This window comes from Lissotriton vulgaris, chromosome 8, assembly GCF_964263255.1.
Source record: "Lissotriton vulgaris chromosome 8, aLisVul1.2, whole genome shotgun sequence".
Lineage (NCBI taxonomy): Eukaryota > Metazoa > Chordata > Amphibia > Caudata > Salamandridae > Lissotriton > Lissotriton vulgaris.
In genome coordinates this window covers 705265340-705283195 of record NC_141696.1, presented here as the reverse complement: position 1 = coordinate 705283195, position 17856 = coordinate 705265340, and the positions used below count along the sequence as shown (strand labels likewise).

Here is a 17856-nt window from a genome sequence, read left to right as displayed (position 1 = left end):
TTAATTCTCTGCATAGACTGAGAAATACATTTAAAGTTTACAATCAGCAACTCAACCATGTGCACTTTCATAGGTGCTTTAGGATAAGGCTTGAAGTAGAACTAACCTGGGTAAAGCAGAAAATGAAGAGGCAGTCAGCCTGGCCCAACATTCAAATGCTGTGCTATGCTTAAGTAGCAAATTAGGTTGAAAACTGATCTGCCGGCCGATCAGGTGAAGCACAAGCAGCTGACTTGCACAGGTCTAAGCTTTGGAGTTGCAATATGGAACTGGGCCTTTTGAAAACTGAAAAAAACAGTTTACATAATTTGTTACAGGACCGCATGGGGACCTCAATGGCAGTTTTAAGACATGAGTTGGGCATGAACAACATTGAAGCTGCTACAATGCTTAAACCACTCTTGCTCTGGTACTGAATATGGACTGAACCAAACCTGGCAATTTATCTTAAGGCCATCTGCGAACTCTGGCAAAGTAATAATTGTCGAAATCTGCCTTTGCTAAAACATATTTAAAGTTCCTTAACTAGCATAGGATGTTACAAATGTGTTCCAATCCAGAAACCATGGTGTTAGACCTGTTAGCCTTAGGGTGGTCTTTCCTATTTTTTTTTGCTTTTGCCTCTTTTTTCTCACCTACTTTTCGTTGGCCTTAGGTATCTGGGCACCTTCCCATTGCTTACCAATGCTAAGGTGCAGGTGCTCTCTTCCCTTAAGATGGCTGCCACTGACCCCTGCTACTGCAGCGTGGTCTTTTTAGGCGCACTCTAGTAGCCAGGAGCTGGCTGGAACCCTTAAACAATGTTGCAATGCCAGCCTGCCAGCCTGCCAATGAGGGAAGCTCCTGGAACCTTCCGGAACAGGGGAGGTGACACCAACTGCCACTGCCAACTGCCAACTGTCGCTATATAAGGAAAGGGAGGGAAACTTTCCTGAGAGAGAGTAGTTGGGGCATCACTGACTTGGGGGAACCTACGCAGGAGACTTAGGCGGTAGGGCCTAGTCAGGAACCTATGCCACTGGGGGTGACAGGGTTTAGGCGCTGCCCAACAAGCTGTGTGAGGAACAATGAACTAGCCCACTGATCTGGCCCAGCGGGAGGGGAACCCAGGGACCACCTGAAGTGATTTACTGAGGAAACTGGACAAGCCTTCAACTCACCCCCCCCCCCCCCCCTCCCTTCAAGTAACTTCTACCAAGGGCGCAGGATCCAGCTAGCACCAAGAAGACCTACTTACTGCCCACAGGACTGGTGGGGAATCAACCAGGTATTAGCGCTGCATTCTCCTTGAGAAGCGATGTGAACTGCTAACTGCCAAGCGCTGTATTCCCCCTGAGAAGCGCTGTGAACTGCTAACTGCCAAGCGCTGTATCCCCCTTGAGAAACGCTGTGAACTGCTGACTGGCAAGCGCTGCATTTCCCTTGAGAAGCGCTGTGAACTGCTGACTGGCAAGCGCTGTGCCCCTTTTGAGAAGCGCTACTGCGTGGAGACCCTGTGTGGGCCCTTAGAGTGCTGCCTGAGGCGTGATGGAATTGCCCTAAAGTGCCACGAGGACCGAGAGCTTTGACCACTTAATGCTTCTCAGCTGCCCCTCCCGATCGCACTTCTGTCCAGCGCTTTTGCACTTCTGCTTTAGCCATTGAGCCTTACCGTCATCGTTACAGCCTGGCGCCTTCTCCGCGACGTCGGTGCTGCATTCTGCACCACCTCGGCGGCCCACATAGCCAAGAGAAGGCTGTTGTAGAATCTGGTCAGGCCGCTGTAGGCCTCGTTAGGCCTGAAGCCGAGATCTAGTGTCACGTGACAGGGGCGCCGGTGTAATTCCTCCCTCGCCGTGCCCTGATTGGGTCCCTGAAATTGTGCTCCGCGAGCCGCTCTGCAATTGGCGGTCGCTGCGCACCCAGGCCTCCTGTTGGTCCCCGGGCCCTGCAGGCTCTGAGGAAGGACCGGGACTAGAACTGACACCTGCGCGGGGGGCTCACATAGACTACCGGAGACCCTGCGCACCCCAGACTTCACCGGAGGGCTTAAAAGGAGCCCGGGAGCCAACAACACCACTGGAGGGCGCGGTAGGAAGAGCGTGCCTCCGGGAGTCATCTTACCTTGTGCTGACCATTCGCAAGGGCCCGAAAAGGGGCCGAAGAAGTGAGGTAAACCCCCGGGGAGGCTCCAAGTCCGTCCTCCCCGCGGTAGACTATAGTTGGGGCCCGTTGGCCCCAAGAGATACTGAGGACTGGGCAGGAGCCCTAAGAAACATTAACCTCTTAACAGTGGAAAGGTTGTTCTACTGTGGTGGCCTGATCGTTAAGGGAATTGTCATACTTAGCTCCTGAGAGTCATGTCCTGCCTATTATGACCAAAAGAAATACTCATATCTAAGTGTTGAATTGCTTTATTCCAGCCTGATGAAATGCACTGTATTTGCTGATAAATGGCTTATTTTTGCAGCTAGGAAATGTTTACCCTCCAGTAGTGACTGCTGCTGAGCAATGAGACGTTATTTAAAAGTCTGAGAAGGAAATTCTTTGCAGGTGCTGACTAGGAGTAAGGCTGTTACCAGGCCTACCGTTATTTAATGTTTAATATTTATTTATTTACATATTTATTGCTGAGAAATGCAAAACCTGTGTTTTAAAGGAACGGCAATGAGTTAATACCGCTGTGATTTTTGACTGCTCTGATTCTAATTCAAGATAATTCAAGATAAAACATATGTATTTGAATCAAGCATTCTGGTGTGGACTCAGTCTCTGCATGCACTTATTGTCTCAGTGGATGAGTGTGTTTTGTAGTCACTTTACACCTAAGCTTCGGGTGCCTGCCGGCTCGGTCCAAGCTACCCCCCGGGGACCTGGCGAACCCAGTTCCTACACATGGCTTCCTCAACTTTGGAAGTAATTAAACAAAAATATTGTTCCAGTCTGTTCAAAAATCAAGAAGGAAAGCTGTTTACATTTCACCAGGAAATCAAAACCATTTCTGGATACTTGGATTAACTTTTTCTGGCAGCAAAGAGAGGTTCATTTATAAAACTTAGGTTAGGATACCTCCCTGTAAAGACCCTTACAAACAAATGGCCAAATAGCAATCTTTACACAATCTGCACTTGCACACAAGGTGACAACGAGTCACTATTGCACTTTACGCATTTATGCACTATTTGTTTGCCAGCTAGAAAACTATACTTCGGTCTACTTTTTAAACATTACAACATAAGACACTGTAATGCTGCCATGAACTTTGCTTCTAAAGTGATAGAGAACTTATCTTTAACCCAGTGGCCTCTTACATTTATGCAGCCTGGAAAGCCACACAGCTGGCACCTCATGAGTAAATCAATGTCTTTTCACATTTATAGGTCAATTCTTAACCATTGGTTGCCTTTTGCTGTAAAAAAAACCTAAATCATTTACCTTCTTCGTCTTGAGCCTAAGACCTATGCCCAACTAAATATGGTCAATGTTATGCACTTCAGATTGTTTACTGTCATACTGTATATCTCTTATATCATATAAGGAACCTTCGCTGCACGTACAACAGAAGTGAGAAAATGAGGGACTTAGATCAGCTTCTGCCTAGAAGGCACTTACTAAGAGTTTTCGGGTATGTTGCTTGTAAACAATTCTGTCTGGCACCCCAAAATTGATTAATAGATCAATGGATAAATGTCATTCCTGCAATGAAGGGACCAGGAAATATGGCCTGAATTGAATATGCTAATAGGCCCACTATTTATACCAAAGTATTAAGAGATAGGGTAGATTTTGTTACAACTTATTGTATCCCCTGCTTTATGAGGGAAGCCTTCTCTTGAGGAGGTTGTAGGATTAAATTGTCTGAAGCTGTCATGAACTCCAAACCCTTGGTTTGAAGACTGTATAGGAGAAGGAAACCGAGACTCTGTAGATGGGTCATAAATCATCTAGATAAGCAATTAGAAAATTGCCTAGATATGCAATTATGCTTATCCCTTGCCCTCTCATGTGCATAGTGACAACTTCATTACCTTGGTGAAACACCAAGGAGTTGAAGACTAGGCCTGGGTGGAGAACACAGTGTTTCACTCTGTGGAATTCAACATGGTTACCGAAAAACTCAGCAATATTCCACGGGGTTCCACAAGGAGACAGAGTTTTAAGTCCTGATGATTCTCTACTTTCAGAAGCTACATTTCCCTTCAATGCATTGCCAACATAAGGCACTTTGTGTATAGTGAACACTTGCACAATCACAACATAGATCCTGAAACAGACAGACCAGAACAGTTGGGGCTCGGCGGCTGTATAAATACTGGAAGATGCTGGACACAAATAACTGCAACTGTAGCAGAGCAAGGGCTGCGATGCCATAACAGACTGTCCTAATCCTAGAGTGGCAGGCAGCATAGCTGGATCAGCCTCCTTACTCGGCCCTTCCTCGATTGTGGTACTAGGCGGGCGGCTTTGGCTCCGGGTGACTCATGCAAGTATCACACTTCACCATTCTTTGCCTCTATAGAAGCATCAGGAAGAAGAGCCCTGCCGGAGACCTTCAGCCCACTCAGCGTTCTACCATTCTTCCCAGGATCCTGCTCTCACCTTGTATTGCAGCTACACTTCTCGCTTGGAGCAACAGGCGTTCTCTGTCTGCGGGACCCTGGTATGGCTTAGATACAAACCCTAGTCACAATGTATATGCCCCGGTATAACTTTGCCACGCTTCTTGGCTGGATGGCGTACTCCAGGCAACTACCCCTCCCCTCAATGGACCCACCCCTGCCACAGGAAACACATTCCTCACCCATGACATCAGTGTGGGCAAGGTGCAAGCTCAACTTTTATCCAGTATCATGCCCTTTAGCGAGTTTGGAAGCTGTAGCTTGGCACTGTGCATGTGCACAAATCAGGATCTGTGCAATAGCCATGCTCAGAGATGAGATATGTCTCTATGCATGTGTAGAAATGCAGTATCTCTATATTGGCCATGCTTAGAATTTAGATCTTACTGCGTATCTGTATATAATTGTCCTGGCAAGTCGATATGATAAGTAAATTAGCACTCTAGATCTTCTTAGAACACGAGTCCCAGACACGCTCAAATGGGATTGTAGGGCCGTGGGACTGAGCAAGCTGGTGAACTCTGCTCTGCCAGTGGTCAGCAGAGTGTTTTGCCAAACTACACATACCAAGCAGAGCATGGAGTAGCAAACCTCCACCAACTCTGCCGGCGGACCAGAGCCTGCCGCCCACCCCTACTGAAGACAGACCAAATGGTATTCTTCAGAATTAGAGAAAGTTGTTTTCACATTCTAGAAATTTCCTGTTTGCTTAACCACTGGACATGGTTTTCTGTATGTCTGGGATTTGTGCGAGTAGGAGTTCTGACTAGCAGAGGTGTCAGCGAGTGTTGAGGTATCCTGCTCCTGGGCAAGTGTTATGTACTGCCTTGAAAGCATGGGTGAGAATTTTGAATTGTTCTTGTTTGTTAATCGGGGCCAAGGGAACACCTACAGATGTGGTGTTCTGTGAGTGCCGTGTGGGAGGTTGAGTGATTCTGGCTGCTGCGTTCTGAATGTCTTCAGCCTTCTGGTGAGTTTTTTGTTGATCCTGGCATAGATGGTGTTGCTGTAGTACAGCTTGCTTGTGACCAGGAAGTGTGTGACAGTTTTTTGGGTGCTGATTGAGAGCCATTTAAAAATCTTCCTCAGTATTTTTAGGCTAAGGAAGCTTGAGCCGTGACAGGATGGACTTGGGAGGTCACGTCAATTTTTCTGTCAATTATTAGCTCGAAGTTCTTAATGTGGGAGGTGGCCATGAGTGTTGGTCCTAGTCCTGTTGGTCAACAGGTGGAGTACCATGATGAGGTGCTCTTCCCAAAGTTCACAATTTGGGTCTTGTTGGTGTTTAGCTTAGTCTAGTGCCATTGAGGGCTTGGATATTTTTTCAGCCCCCCTTCATCATCAGAGCCTGTGCTAGATCTAACCCCCGAGGATCCAACTTTTCTTGCCCACCTACCAACACCAAAGAAGAAGAGAATTTGTAAGAAGGGCCCAGGGGTAGTTGGTGGAATGTGTATTCGCGGGCTTGCCACTTCAATGAATGCAGATGTCGTTACTTGCCCAGTTCTCTGTGATGAGCCACACATTGGGCTCCATTTATGACTAGAATTACAACATTAGTGGATTGCCTATTAGCCTTGGTGATTAAGGCTCGCTCGAGCAAAGCCTTGAGCATCATACTGAGTTGCAGCACACAAAATTAGATTTATTAGGTGACAGCTCTTTAAATTCTGTTGGAGATCATGTAACAATCCATTTACCCCCAGCATGCTACCCCTACGTGTCAGTTTTAGCTAACGTTCCCTCTTTGTGTCCAGGATGAATAGAAATCAATGAATCCCTGAAAAATAGAGTGGCACACTGGCTTCACAGGAACTGTCATTATCCGATAAGGAGAGCACCCCAAATCCTTTTCCCTCAGGAGAGTGGTATGGATTGGACCTCTGAGGATGAGCGCCAAAGGGGACTGTATTATCATCAACTTTCAGGATCCTAACTGGGTGAGGGAAGTCTTAATCAGGGCCATACCTCCCTCCCCGTGGCTTTGAATGTTTCTCTAATAACTTTGGTCTTCTTTTATAGGCACCTACATAATGTTTATCCTATATTTAATGTTGCCTGTAATATGTCTAATGCCTTATGCTCAGACTTTCTACCATGCCTGCCACTGGCTGTATCCAATAGGTTTTAAGCACTAAGTACCCTTCCGGACAATGATTGTCAAAACCTGTGCCTTACTGTTACGAGAGATAATGCCCCTCTGAGGATTAACAATGTAGATACGGATCCAGATCTATTGGATACTATTCCAATAGACAAGCCTTTGCCAGGGTCTAGTTTAGCCACTGACTACTTACGTTTGAGTAATAATACTGCTAACAATACTTTTCCTAGTAGCTCATAGAATAATATGTCATCCCTTTGTAACCCCAGTTTAAATCTGGACGGAGGCTATAAAATTGCAACATGGAATGTGGGTGGTCTAGGAACTAAGCTGGGTTCCCCTGAGTATTCTTATTTTATTAGTGATCTTGATGTCATTTGTATACAGGAAACATGGTGCTTAGCTCCTATCCATGTTGAGGGTTTTTTATCGCACTGGCAAGAAGAGACTATACCCTCCCCTGCTGGCAAGGACAAAGGGGGACTTTTTATTCTTATTTCAAATATGCTCCCTTTGCGTGTCAAGAAAACATTAATAATTGGACCTCACTCACAAATATTGTGGATAACATCTAAAGGGGGTCAGAATCTGGTATTGATCAATTTTTATAATAATGTATTTGACTCCACCCATAGCAAAGTGGTCTCTGCATTTGAATGTGGCCTGGATACACGTTTGCCTTATCTTCATAGTAGTTTTGAACCCATATGGGCACGGGATTTTAATATACAAGCTTACCCATTGTTGGCAACTAGGGTATGTGGGGCACCCAACCAGGAGGGGCCGGTAATACACACTTTAGTCACAAAGAGTATGTGGGTTCATTGAATCTTATTATCACGAAGTATGATTTACAGTTATTTAAATGTGAGCGCTATAACAATGGAGGTCAGATTCCAACTTTTACTGGAAGAAATGCTTCACCCTTCATTGACCACATTATGATTTCCACCTATGCTACTAACTTGTGTGGTACCCCTAGTGTTGTGTACCCCTAGTGTTGGTCAGTCAGCAACAAACAACCATAACTTCATCATACTGGCCTTTTCATTGTGGGGAGGAAGTGCAAAGTCCATATTAGAATAGTTAACTATATAATTTCCCACTAGACCAAATGGGGTACACGTTTAGTGGGCTGGCATCAATCCTCACAGATTATTAAATGATATAGTTTCTAGGAATCATGTTGATATCTCCTACTATTTCACAGATGAAGATACCCCTAACCAGTTATTGGTCAGTTTTACCGATATTACTTGCTCACTTAATTCCCTACTGACCCGAACTTGTAATTCAATACACGGAAAAAACAAAAACTGGTTCAATCATGCATGTACCGATGCCTCCAAGCAATTGAAACTGGCCCTTCACTGTCAACCCAGACATAATGAGATTAATACACTGTGATTTAATTATAAACAGGCCCTTTCTGCCCAGAAAAAAGAGCTTCAAGAGGAAGCTTGGATGAATTTGTCTCTGGTTGCAGATACCTCAGTTAATAAATAAACTTTCTGGGATCCAGTTAATTCATCATTCCTAAAAAGTGGCTTGATCCCAGAGGTTGTCTCTCATGTTCCTTGTGACTCCTGGGTTGTGCACTTTTCAGATATTTTCAAACAGTCCGATTTGGCGAGTGGGTTTTAACACAGTGAGGTGCCATGTTACTGGACTCTTCTTCTATTGAATATTACCATCTATGAGGTTTCGTTAGCCCTGAAAGAAAGTGTAGGGGGAAAGCACCAGGCCCTCATGGGGTACCAGTGGATGTCTTTGAAACAGCTATAGACTTGTGGAGCCCCATTCTGACAAAAGTATTTAATGCAGCTTCAACCAATGTGATTCCATCACATGGGATACCTCCATCATTATACCAAATTGAAAAAAAGGGTTGCAAATCCGAACTGAAAAACTATCGCCCGATGTCGCTTTTAGATTCCTCGATGAAAGTGATGAGCGGGGTATTCCTAAAGGGATTAGAGGAATGGGTATCTGAAAACTTGCTACTTTCACTGACACAGTATGGTTTCAGGCACGGATTGGGGACTCCAGAGCAATGTGAGAACTTGGATCTGCTAATAGGTGAATATTCTTGTGTTGAAGGTGGTATATTGTACCTTTGCTTTGCATATCTAAGCAGTGCATTTGACTTAGTAGATCATTACATCCATTGACCAATCTTGCTTGCCCTTGGTGCCCCTAGACCAATTATTTGTTTCTTGGCTAGGCTGTATGAGAAGTTAACACGTGGGATTCGGTTAGGACCCCATGCTGAGTGCACACCGAATTTCAGTGTGAAAAGAGGCAGTCAGCAAGGTTGCGCCCTGCACCCCCCTATTGTTTCCCTTGTTTTTTTATGAGGAGGACAAGGCCATTCAGGTAGTCCAAGCCGATGCTCCACGAGTCGCTGGGAGTCCTACACCAGTGCTATTATATGTGGACAATGCTGTTTCGATTTCTAGGACACCGGTTGGCCTACAGGGATTAATGACCACATTTGGAGAATTTATCTCTGCAGGGAAATTGTGGTTAATAAAACTAAAACTTTTACCTTGATATGCGGTGACAAGCCAAACAAATGTGCATCCTTCTACATTGACAATACCCCAATAGCCACTGTTATCACTTTCTGCTATTTCGGTATTGCATATGCAAGTATTGGGTCATTGCTGCATGAGCTAACTCATGTTAGAGCTAAAATGAGTAGATGTTCCCATGGGATTTTTAGGTTCTCAGCAAAATTGGGAATTCACCCAATCAGAGATATGGTAGTGATTTATAAAGCTAGAGTAGTTGCTACTGCTAACAATGGGGCTGGTGTTTTTAAAAAAAATAACAAATCATTGCAGGTTGAAGACAACAGTTTTTTAAAATGTTACTATGTTTACGTATCTCCACATCTATGAATTCTGCTCCCCAGGAAGGTAGGTTTCAGTATTTAGAGGACATGCTTGAGCTACGTCCATTGCTACTATGGCACTCTCTTTGGGTTAAAAATCAGACCAGCTTCACCAAATCAGTTATATTAGATCATCTGTCCTTGGACAAAGCCCTGAGCATTCTTTGGTTAGGTTACATTAATTCTATTTTTAGCAAACTGTTTAAGGGACCAATCCGGTCCAATCCCTCACAAGTGAACTCTTTCTTAAAATGTTCTACTAAAGATACCTTTATGAATTATCAATGGGAATCTTGTATGAGATCTGAAGTGGGAAAGTCAACTGGTATGTTTTACATTTTGCTTTTGCTGCAAGAGGTTTGTCAAAGCTATTTATCTAGGGTTAATAATTTATCACATTGTTTTGTATTCACTAGATTCAAATTTGGGACTGCCCATTATTTGGTGGCCTTCCCTGCAATGAAATCCTGCTCTCAAGATACGATTACCTGTCCTTGCGATGGACGGAGCAAGAAAAGTACAGCTCATTTTAAGTTATTTTGTGATTTTTTTATGTATTTCAGGAGATTTTATCTAAAACCCCTTCTGTTAACACAAAACATAAGATCACATATTGCTGCCCTGAAATATATGCTTGACTTGAATTATAGCGGGTTCTATTTTTACATTGCACTTTTTTATCCTGAAAGCAATCAAGGCGCAAAAAAGTATCATGTCCTAAATGTTGGAGGACTGTAGAAATATTAACTTGATTTGATGACTAGTAACTGTAAATAATGAATAAGGATGAAGTTATTTTTTTTTTTAGGTACTGTTTATGATTGTGACTACAGGTTTTAATTATTTGTATATGTTGTTATTCCTGTATTCACTTTTATGGCTGTTATATATATGCTGAATAAAGTTTTTAATCAATTGAATCGAGTTTTAGCAGCTTGCACTGCTCCATTTGTCTGTCACTGGTAGGCCTGCTGTCAGTAGGTTGCATGGGTCAACCAGGGTGGCGCAAACTCATGCTACAGCCCTGGGGACCCTTTACCCTCAATGCCTTGAGTATCCCTGGTATCATATACTAGGGACTTTTAAGGGTGTAAAGCTTTTGCTAATTTGGTGTTACAAAGTCACACATAACAGTTGTAAGAGGGAGCACAGTCACTAGGGTATGGGCATTGGACTCCAGTGCACTATCAGAGTCATAACCATCAAGATTTGGAGCAAAATGTGGGGGAGAGCAACAAAAAGGGGCACGTTCCTACATGCCCCTCCTCAGGTGAAAGGTGATGAGCAACCTCTCCTGTATCTCCTGTTAGTTCTCATCATCTTGGTGCAACAACCTGTAAAGTCCATCTGCAGTGACATGGTCAGTCCCTGCTCTTTGTTCCACTGTAAAGTCCATTCCTTGTAGGGAAATGGGCGTTTAGGGTTTTCCCTTCTCATCTGCATCAGCCATCTGAGAGGCCTGGGGTCGGTCAGTTTGAATCTTGAAGCGAGTGCCAAACAAGTAGGGTCTTAGCATCTTCATGGACCAAACCACTACAAAGGCTTCCCTCTCAATAGCACTCCAGTGCTGCTCTCTATGGAGGAGTCCCCTGCTGATGTAGGTAACTGGTTGATCCTGACCCTCCTCATTGGTTTGTGATGATACTGCCTCATTCACATGGTCATAAGTGTCTATTTGCACAATGTACTCCTTTCCATGGTCAGGTGCCTTCAGTACTAGTGCAGAGCACATGACCTATTTCACGGTGCAAACGGCCTTTTGGGATCCTGTGGTCCATATGACCTTCTTAGGCTGCTTTTTGGAGGTAAGTTCAGTTAGTAGAGCCACAGTGGTCAAATACCTTTTACAATCCTCCTGTAGTACCCAGTCAAGCAAAGGAATGTCCTGACTTGAGTCTGAGTTTTGGGAGATTCCCAGTCCAGAATACTCTGAATATTGGGTATTGAGGCTTTACTTGGGCTCCAACTACAATGTGGCCCAAATATGCTACAGAATTCTACCTTATCTGGCACTTGCTGGATGGATAGGCCTGTAACACTTCCTTGAGATGGAACCAGGTGATCTTCCCAGGTGGAAATAAAGAGAGCAATATCATCTAGATATGCTGCACTGAAGTCATCCAATCCTGAAAAAACTTTATTCACCAACCCCTGGAAAGTGGCAGGTGAATTTTTAACCCAAAAGGCATCATTTTGAACTGGTGAAGGCCTTATTGGGTGGAAAATGCTGATCTCTCTTTTGCTCCCGGGAGAGTCCCTGGGTTAGTCCAATCTGCCAGTACCCTGATGTCAAATCAAAGGTTCCCTTTAGATTGAGTTTTGGGGACAAGTATCACTGGGCTAACCCAGGGACTGTCAGAATCTTCAAGAACCCTGTGTCTAACATCTTGCTGACCTCTGTCTAAATACAAGCCTTAACTTGGTGGGAAAACCTGTAAATTGTGTTTTTGTTAGGGAGACTGTCACCAGTGTTCACATCTTGGGTCCAACATGGTGTCTCTCCAGTGGTTGATGAAAACAGATCAGCAAACTGTTCCAGGACTTGCCTGCAGTCAGATTGCTTCTTTTTTGCAGTAAGAGTGTCAAACAAGACAGCACCTTCAACTGACACATCATGGGGTTGTTTGACAGCAGGTGAGGGAGGGTTCTCTTACCTCCTACTGGGCCTTCTGGAAGTCTGGTCCAGCTATCATCGCACAGCTAGTCACCCAATACCACCCAAAGAGAAACCTTCGATCCACGGAGGCCTTCCTGGCCGCGGTACCCAGAGTGAAAAGAGCTAGGTCCGGAGGAAGGATGTTCTCCCTAAACGCCTCTAAGATGTGGAACTCACTTCCTTTGCATCTCCGAACTAATCCAAACCTACTCTCCTTCCGCAAACAATTGAAAACCTACCTGTTTGCCAAATCCATCAAACCATAAACCTTCCGTCACTCCCAGTTCTGTCTTCACACTTCAGCGCTTGGACGCCCATTGGGCAGCAACCGCGCTATATAAATAACAATACAATACAATACTGGACTCTATCAGTGACCATGAGCATGGTCAAGTCATCTCTGTTTTAGGTGGTTTACATGGAGAACTCTGTGAGGACTACTTGGGGTCCCTAAGTCAACCAAAGAGGTAATACCCACCTTTGTACTCTAAGATTAAATAGGGCCCAGTCAATATGTCATAGAGCAGCTGGGGAGCCACAGGCTCCAACACCCACACCAGCTGACCTGGTTGGTACTCCATCTGGGTTGACATCTGATCCTACCAGTGCTTGATAAGCTCCTGCTGTGCTCTAGGTTCCTATTTGCTATCTCATGTATTCTATTGTAAGCGGACGTAGGCCTGACACTTAGTCCACTAGGTATTACTTGGGCTCTTTGAGAGGTCTCTCCCATCCTTCCCTTACAAGACTTAATTGAACCCTTACAAGATGGTGAAACAAAAGTTCAAATGGTCTGAATCCAACTACCTTTTGTTCACCTCTCTGTATGCAAACAGTGGGCAAGGTAACAGGTCATCCCATCTCCTTTTGAGTTTTTCAAGGAGGCCCATTATCATGATTTTCATGGTTTTGTCAAGCTGTTCAACTAAACCATTTGGGTGAGGGTGCTAAGGGGAAGTGAACTTATAGTTCACACCACATTCGTCCAACATAGCTTTTAGGTCTACCAGAGACCACCTCTCTAGGAAACCAAATGATGGTGAAAATTTCAAGGAGGGTATTTTCTACTGCAGAAGCAGTCGTAGTCCTGAGGGTAATTGCCTCTGGGAATCTAATGGAATGGTCCACCACTACTAGGATACATCTATTACCAGATGAAGTTTGCAGGTCAAGGGGACCAACAATGTCAACTCATACCCTCTCAAAGGATGTCCCAGCCACTGGTAGTGATATAAAGGGAGCCTTTTGTTGTGCACCTTACAAGAGCAACAGAACTCTGTCGCGTTTTACAGACATCAGGGGCAAATAAAAATGGGCAAACAACCTTTCTCAGGTTTTGGTTTGTTCCAGATGTCCAGCTAGGGGATGTCATGGGACAAAGTAAGGATGGACTCTCTGTACATTCAGGGGACCACCATTCTCTTGTCTGCACCTGGCTTTAGGTCCCTGGCCTCAGTGTACAGAAGCCCATCCTCCCAGAAGAGTTTGTAGGTAGCACTGTCATCTCCCTCTTACTGCCTTGCAGTTTGCTGCCTAAGCCCCTCAAGAGTAGGGCACTGATTTTGCCGTTGGCATGTGTCCTCTCTGGAGGGTACACCTGAAATGGAGAACTCCTCCAGGTCAGGCCAAACACCATCAGCTGCAGTTCTCTCCTCAAGTACTGGGGCATCTCCCACAGGAGAACTCTCCCCCTGGTGCTATAACCTCATAGAAGTTGCCTAGGCAGACTTCTTGCCCTTTCTCCTGGTTGGGGTCACTAGATCCAGTGTTTCAGGATCCAAGGCCCCATGAACCTTCCTAAAGTACTACCTGTGCTCTGGCAGTAACACACACACCCACTCAGGGAGACCCAGCATTTCTGCATTAGACTTCCTTTCCACCTCTGCCCATGCAGAAGTCTCAAGATCATTTCCAAACAGACACTCCACTGGGATGGCAGTGGATACAACCACCTTCTTTGGGCAAGTACCCCCTCCCCAATCTAAGCATACCAAGGCCATTGAATGGAGCTCAATCTAATTGTCAGAATTGGTAACCTGGTGACTGACACTAGGTAACATATTGTCCTTGTACAACCGTCTAGCTGCCACCATAGTGGCATTGGCACATTTCCCTCAAAGCCTCTACCTCCATCACATTAATATTTAGCCCTTGTCTATACTTCTCCAAGCTTGGAGGCAAAACAGCCAGGGTTTCAAAATCCATCCCACCCAGGGAAACTAAAGTGGCCTTTGTAAGCTCTGGCCTCTCAAGAGTATACCTCTACCACCACTCCTATGTTAGCCTATCTCTTGGACTGTACAACATTGGAGGACTTTTTGGAATATGCTGCATCTCCTCTCTTATGTCTTTCCTGATGACAGTCACGACATAACACAGAAGCCTTTGCTGGATTCTAGTTCTTACCGTGTTACCCCTTGCTTTTGCCTGGCAGTAGTCTCGGCCCCCCTACTGAGAAGCAGTTTGGGGGACTTTAGAGAACTACTATTTTTCTTGGTTTTCTGTTTACCTCCTTTCCCTGCTGGGAGGTCAGTGAATCCTTTTTCAGGTCACTTCTAATATGGGTCTTTCTGGACACCCAGGTTCTGTCCCATCTGTCAGATCTCATGCAGCTTTCTGGGTGCAGACAACTTAGAATCCATCAAATTCTGATGCAATTTCTCTCTGGTAAAATTATTTAAAATGAGCTCCTTCATAATTAAATTATACAGGCCATCATTAGTGTCCACCTCATTGCCCTTGATCCAGCCATCTAGTGCTTTTAACTGAAGGGTCCACAAAGTCCACCCATGTCTGTTTTTGAACTTTATGGGTGTCTCTGAACTTTACCCTGTACTCTTCTGTAGTTAGTCTACATTCTTCTATCAAGGCCTCTTTCATATGCTGATAAGACTCAGCTGAGAATCACTCTCAAAGTAGAGAGCCGCATCTTTGGTGTTGTATTCTCCTCACTGTGCACGCCCTCTCAAAGGCTGCAGACTGTTTGTCAATATCATCACCCTCACTAAACTTGCGGACAATCCTTCTGGGGATCTTAGGGTCAAGGAATTCCTCCTTGTACCTGGTATTAGTATTACTGCCACCATCTTTGGGCCTAAGGCCCACAGTAACTCTTCTCACTTCAAGGACTAATCTCCTCTCCTCAAATTCAAGCTTTCTCTCATCCCGGCAGATTTGGTCAATTTCATTCCCCAGGACCCATGCAACCTTTTAGTGTGGGGGTTTCTAGAGGGACTTTTGTCACTTCCCAATGGTGAGGGGTGTCTGGGGATGGGTATAGAGTTGAAGTGTTCACCTCCTTCCCCACAATTATTTATCTGGGCCGGGGCTTCATCCTCATTCTCTTCAAGATCATGCTCTGAGGCATGGCCCTCCTTCACTCTTCTCTCTTTCTCTTAGGAGCTGATGAGCCTCTCCAGGTCCTCCCTCTTAGTTGTTACTTTGTAGCTAATGCCACTTGCTTTGCACAATACCCTTGGATCTATTATCCTCAGGGATGGGATGACTACCTTATCAAGATTCTGACCAGCCTCATGGGCGTCCGCAGGAGGGGGCAAGGGGGGGGGCGCTTGCCCCCCCCTGGATCTCTGGTCCGGTGCGGGCCGAACAGGTGCAGCCAGCCATCCGAAACGTTGGTTATGTTTGGGCTGGCACATGGTTATATAACGACATTAAGTGTGTACAAAAAAACGAAAATCTATCAGTTTCTCTTCCTTTGCCATGGCCCATGACAGGCATGTTGTTAAAGTACGGCTTTAAGATTTTTAGCTGCAATCGCAGAGCAATCCTTCTGTTTTGAAGTCTTGCCTTGGCATTGGGTTCATTTAAGCGACGCCTGCTGCGTTTTTTGCTTTTAGACTCACTCAAATCAAAGGAGACATATTGAGTCCCCGAGGAGGCAGGAAGGCTGCAAAGTAATTCAGAGGGGAAATGCAGCCATAATTCACTTTTAGAGGGTATCCCACACTAGAACTATTTTACCTGACACCTGACCCTGGCATTGGTAACACGTGGTTTTCCGTATGTAACATTCCTGCAAGTTCTCTAGACGTAAAGCCCTAGACTCCTTTCTGGCCATGGAAAGGCCTCAGGTCTCCTCGTTGACTTGCATAGTGCCTTGCCTGGGACTTTCATTCCAAAATGTCTGGTTGCCCTCCCCACACCAACAATGTTGAAAGGTATGTCTGTCGTTATTAGAGCCACTTAGCAAGGTCCTTCCAACTTCTTACAAGGCTTAACCTCATCCGTGCTGCCCCGATTTACCGCCGGTGCTGGGCCCCAATGTTAATGGGTGTGGTCATGATGGAACGGTTCCGCCATGAGCACAGCTCGACCGATGCTCATGACGGAACCGTTCCGTCATGAGCATCGAAAGGGTTAAAGGGTTAAAACTAGCGTTACCAAAGTACTTGGTTTACTTTAACTATTAGTGATGGATCAACAACGCAGCACTATAACTCATTTAAAGTTTCCCACTGCCAATGGCTGTCTGTCCTAAGTATGTATCGAAAAAAAAAAAACCAGCGAAGCAGCCATCATAAGGAAAGCTGATTCTTGGATCTTTTATGGGTGCAGCAGATTGCTGGGGCGGTCTAAGGCTGATTTTGAAGTGGGGTACCAGGTTCAAGTCTGGCAGGAAGCTCAAACATCCTGTGATTCTGGGTAAATCATTTAATGCCCCTATGTCTACACAAGTTTAAGCTATTGGCACTGCAAATGACAATGCCTTATATTTATGTTTTAAACATGTTTTAAAAACTAAAACAAAAATAAAAGGTATTGTTATTTGCAATGTCAATAGCTTAAACTCGCGTAAATGCTGGACCTATTGCATTGCAAATGCTTGTTTGTAACGCAGGCACTCCAGCAGCTTAACAGTGAAACACCGGGCTGCTGGAGTGGGAATACTTACCAAAAATAATGGCCCCCGGGTGGCGGCTGCACCGTCTCAGAACCCGGGCTGTAAGTAGTCAGACAGCGAGTCACACATTGTACGGCCCGGGGCTAATACTGCCGGGAGCTGCGGGCCGCGGGCGTCATTTTACGAGTCCTGTGCCATGCCAGGTTGCAACCAACGTCAAGTCACATGACTCATGTCATTGATAGCTGAGTGCTATCGTACTACCAATGACATTTAGCATAGCGCTCAGCTACCAATCACATGGGACAGCCACCAGGAACCTCAGGAGGCATTACAGGCAGGTGAGGCAGGCAGTACTGTCATTGGGTAGCTTAGCGCTACCAATGATAGCTGACTACCACATCGCCTAATTGTCTGACATGATGCAAATCGAGAGCTGGACCAATCATTGTCCAACTCCGACCTGCCCCGCCCTGCTTAGCCCCCAGCAAGTGCACACTGCGCAGGCTCCTCTCCAGTCAGACAGAGCGAGAGGCAGCCTCTCTGTCCTGTGCTTCATGTTCAGATCTAACTATAGATTAATTTAAAACTATTGAACTTGAAGTTTGGGGCTTTTTGACAGCCTGTATGTTTTACAGCAAACCCAGCCTGGTTTTGTTTAATTTCTGAAATGTGGTAGAAAATAGAAGGAGACTTTTAGGAGAGGAAGGTAAAAATCAGGGGAGAAAGAGTCAGAAAAAT

General features: G+C 45.2%; 1 protein-coding gene across 2 annotated transcripts in view; it reads left to right on the top strand.

Moving 5' to 3' along the window:
• Positions 1-17856, top strand: part of TLR8 (toll like receptor 8) — a 76039-nt gene that overhangs the window by 41817 nt on the left and 16366 nt on the right. Inside the window, exon 2 of one of the 2 annotated variants that reach the window (XM_086934571.1) lies at positions 10015-10115. The exons of the other annotated variant lie outside the window; for it this stretch is intronic. Coding sequence (XP_086790697.1) covers positions 10058-10115 — 58 coding nt within the window. The 5' untranslated portion in view covers positions 10015-10057. The remainder of the gene's footprint in view (positions 1-10014; positions 10116-17856) is intronic. 2 annotated transcript variants of the gene reach the window in all.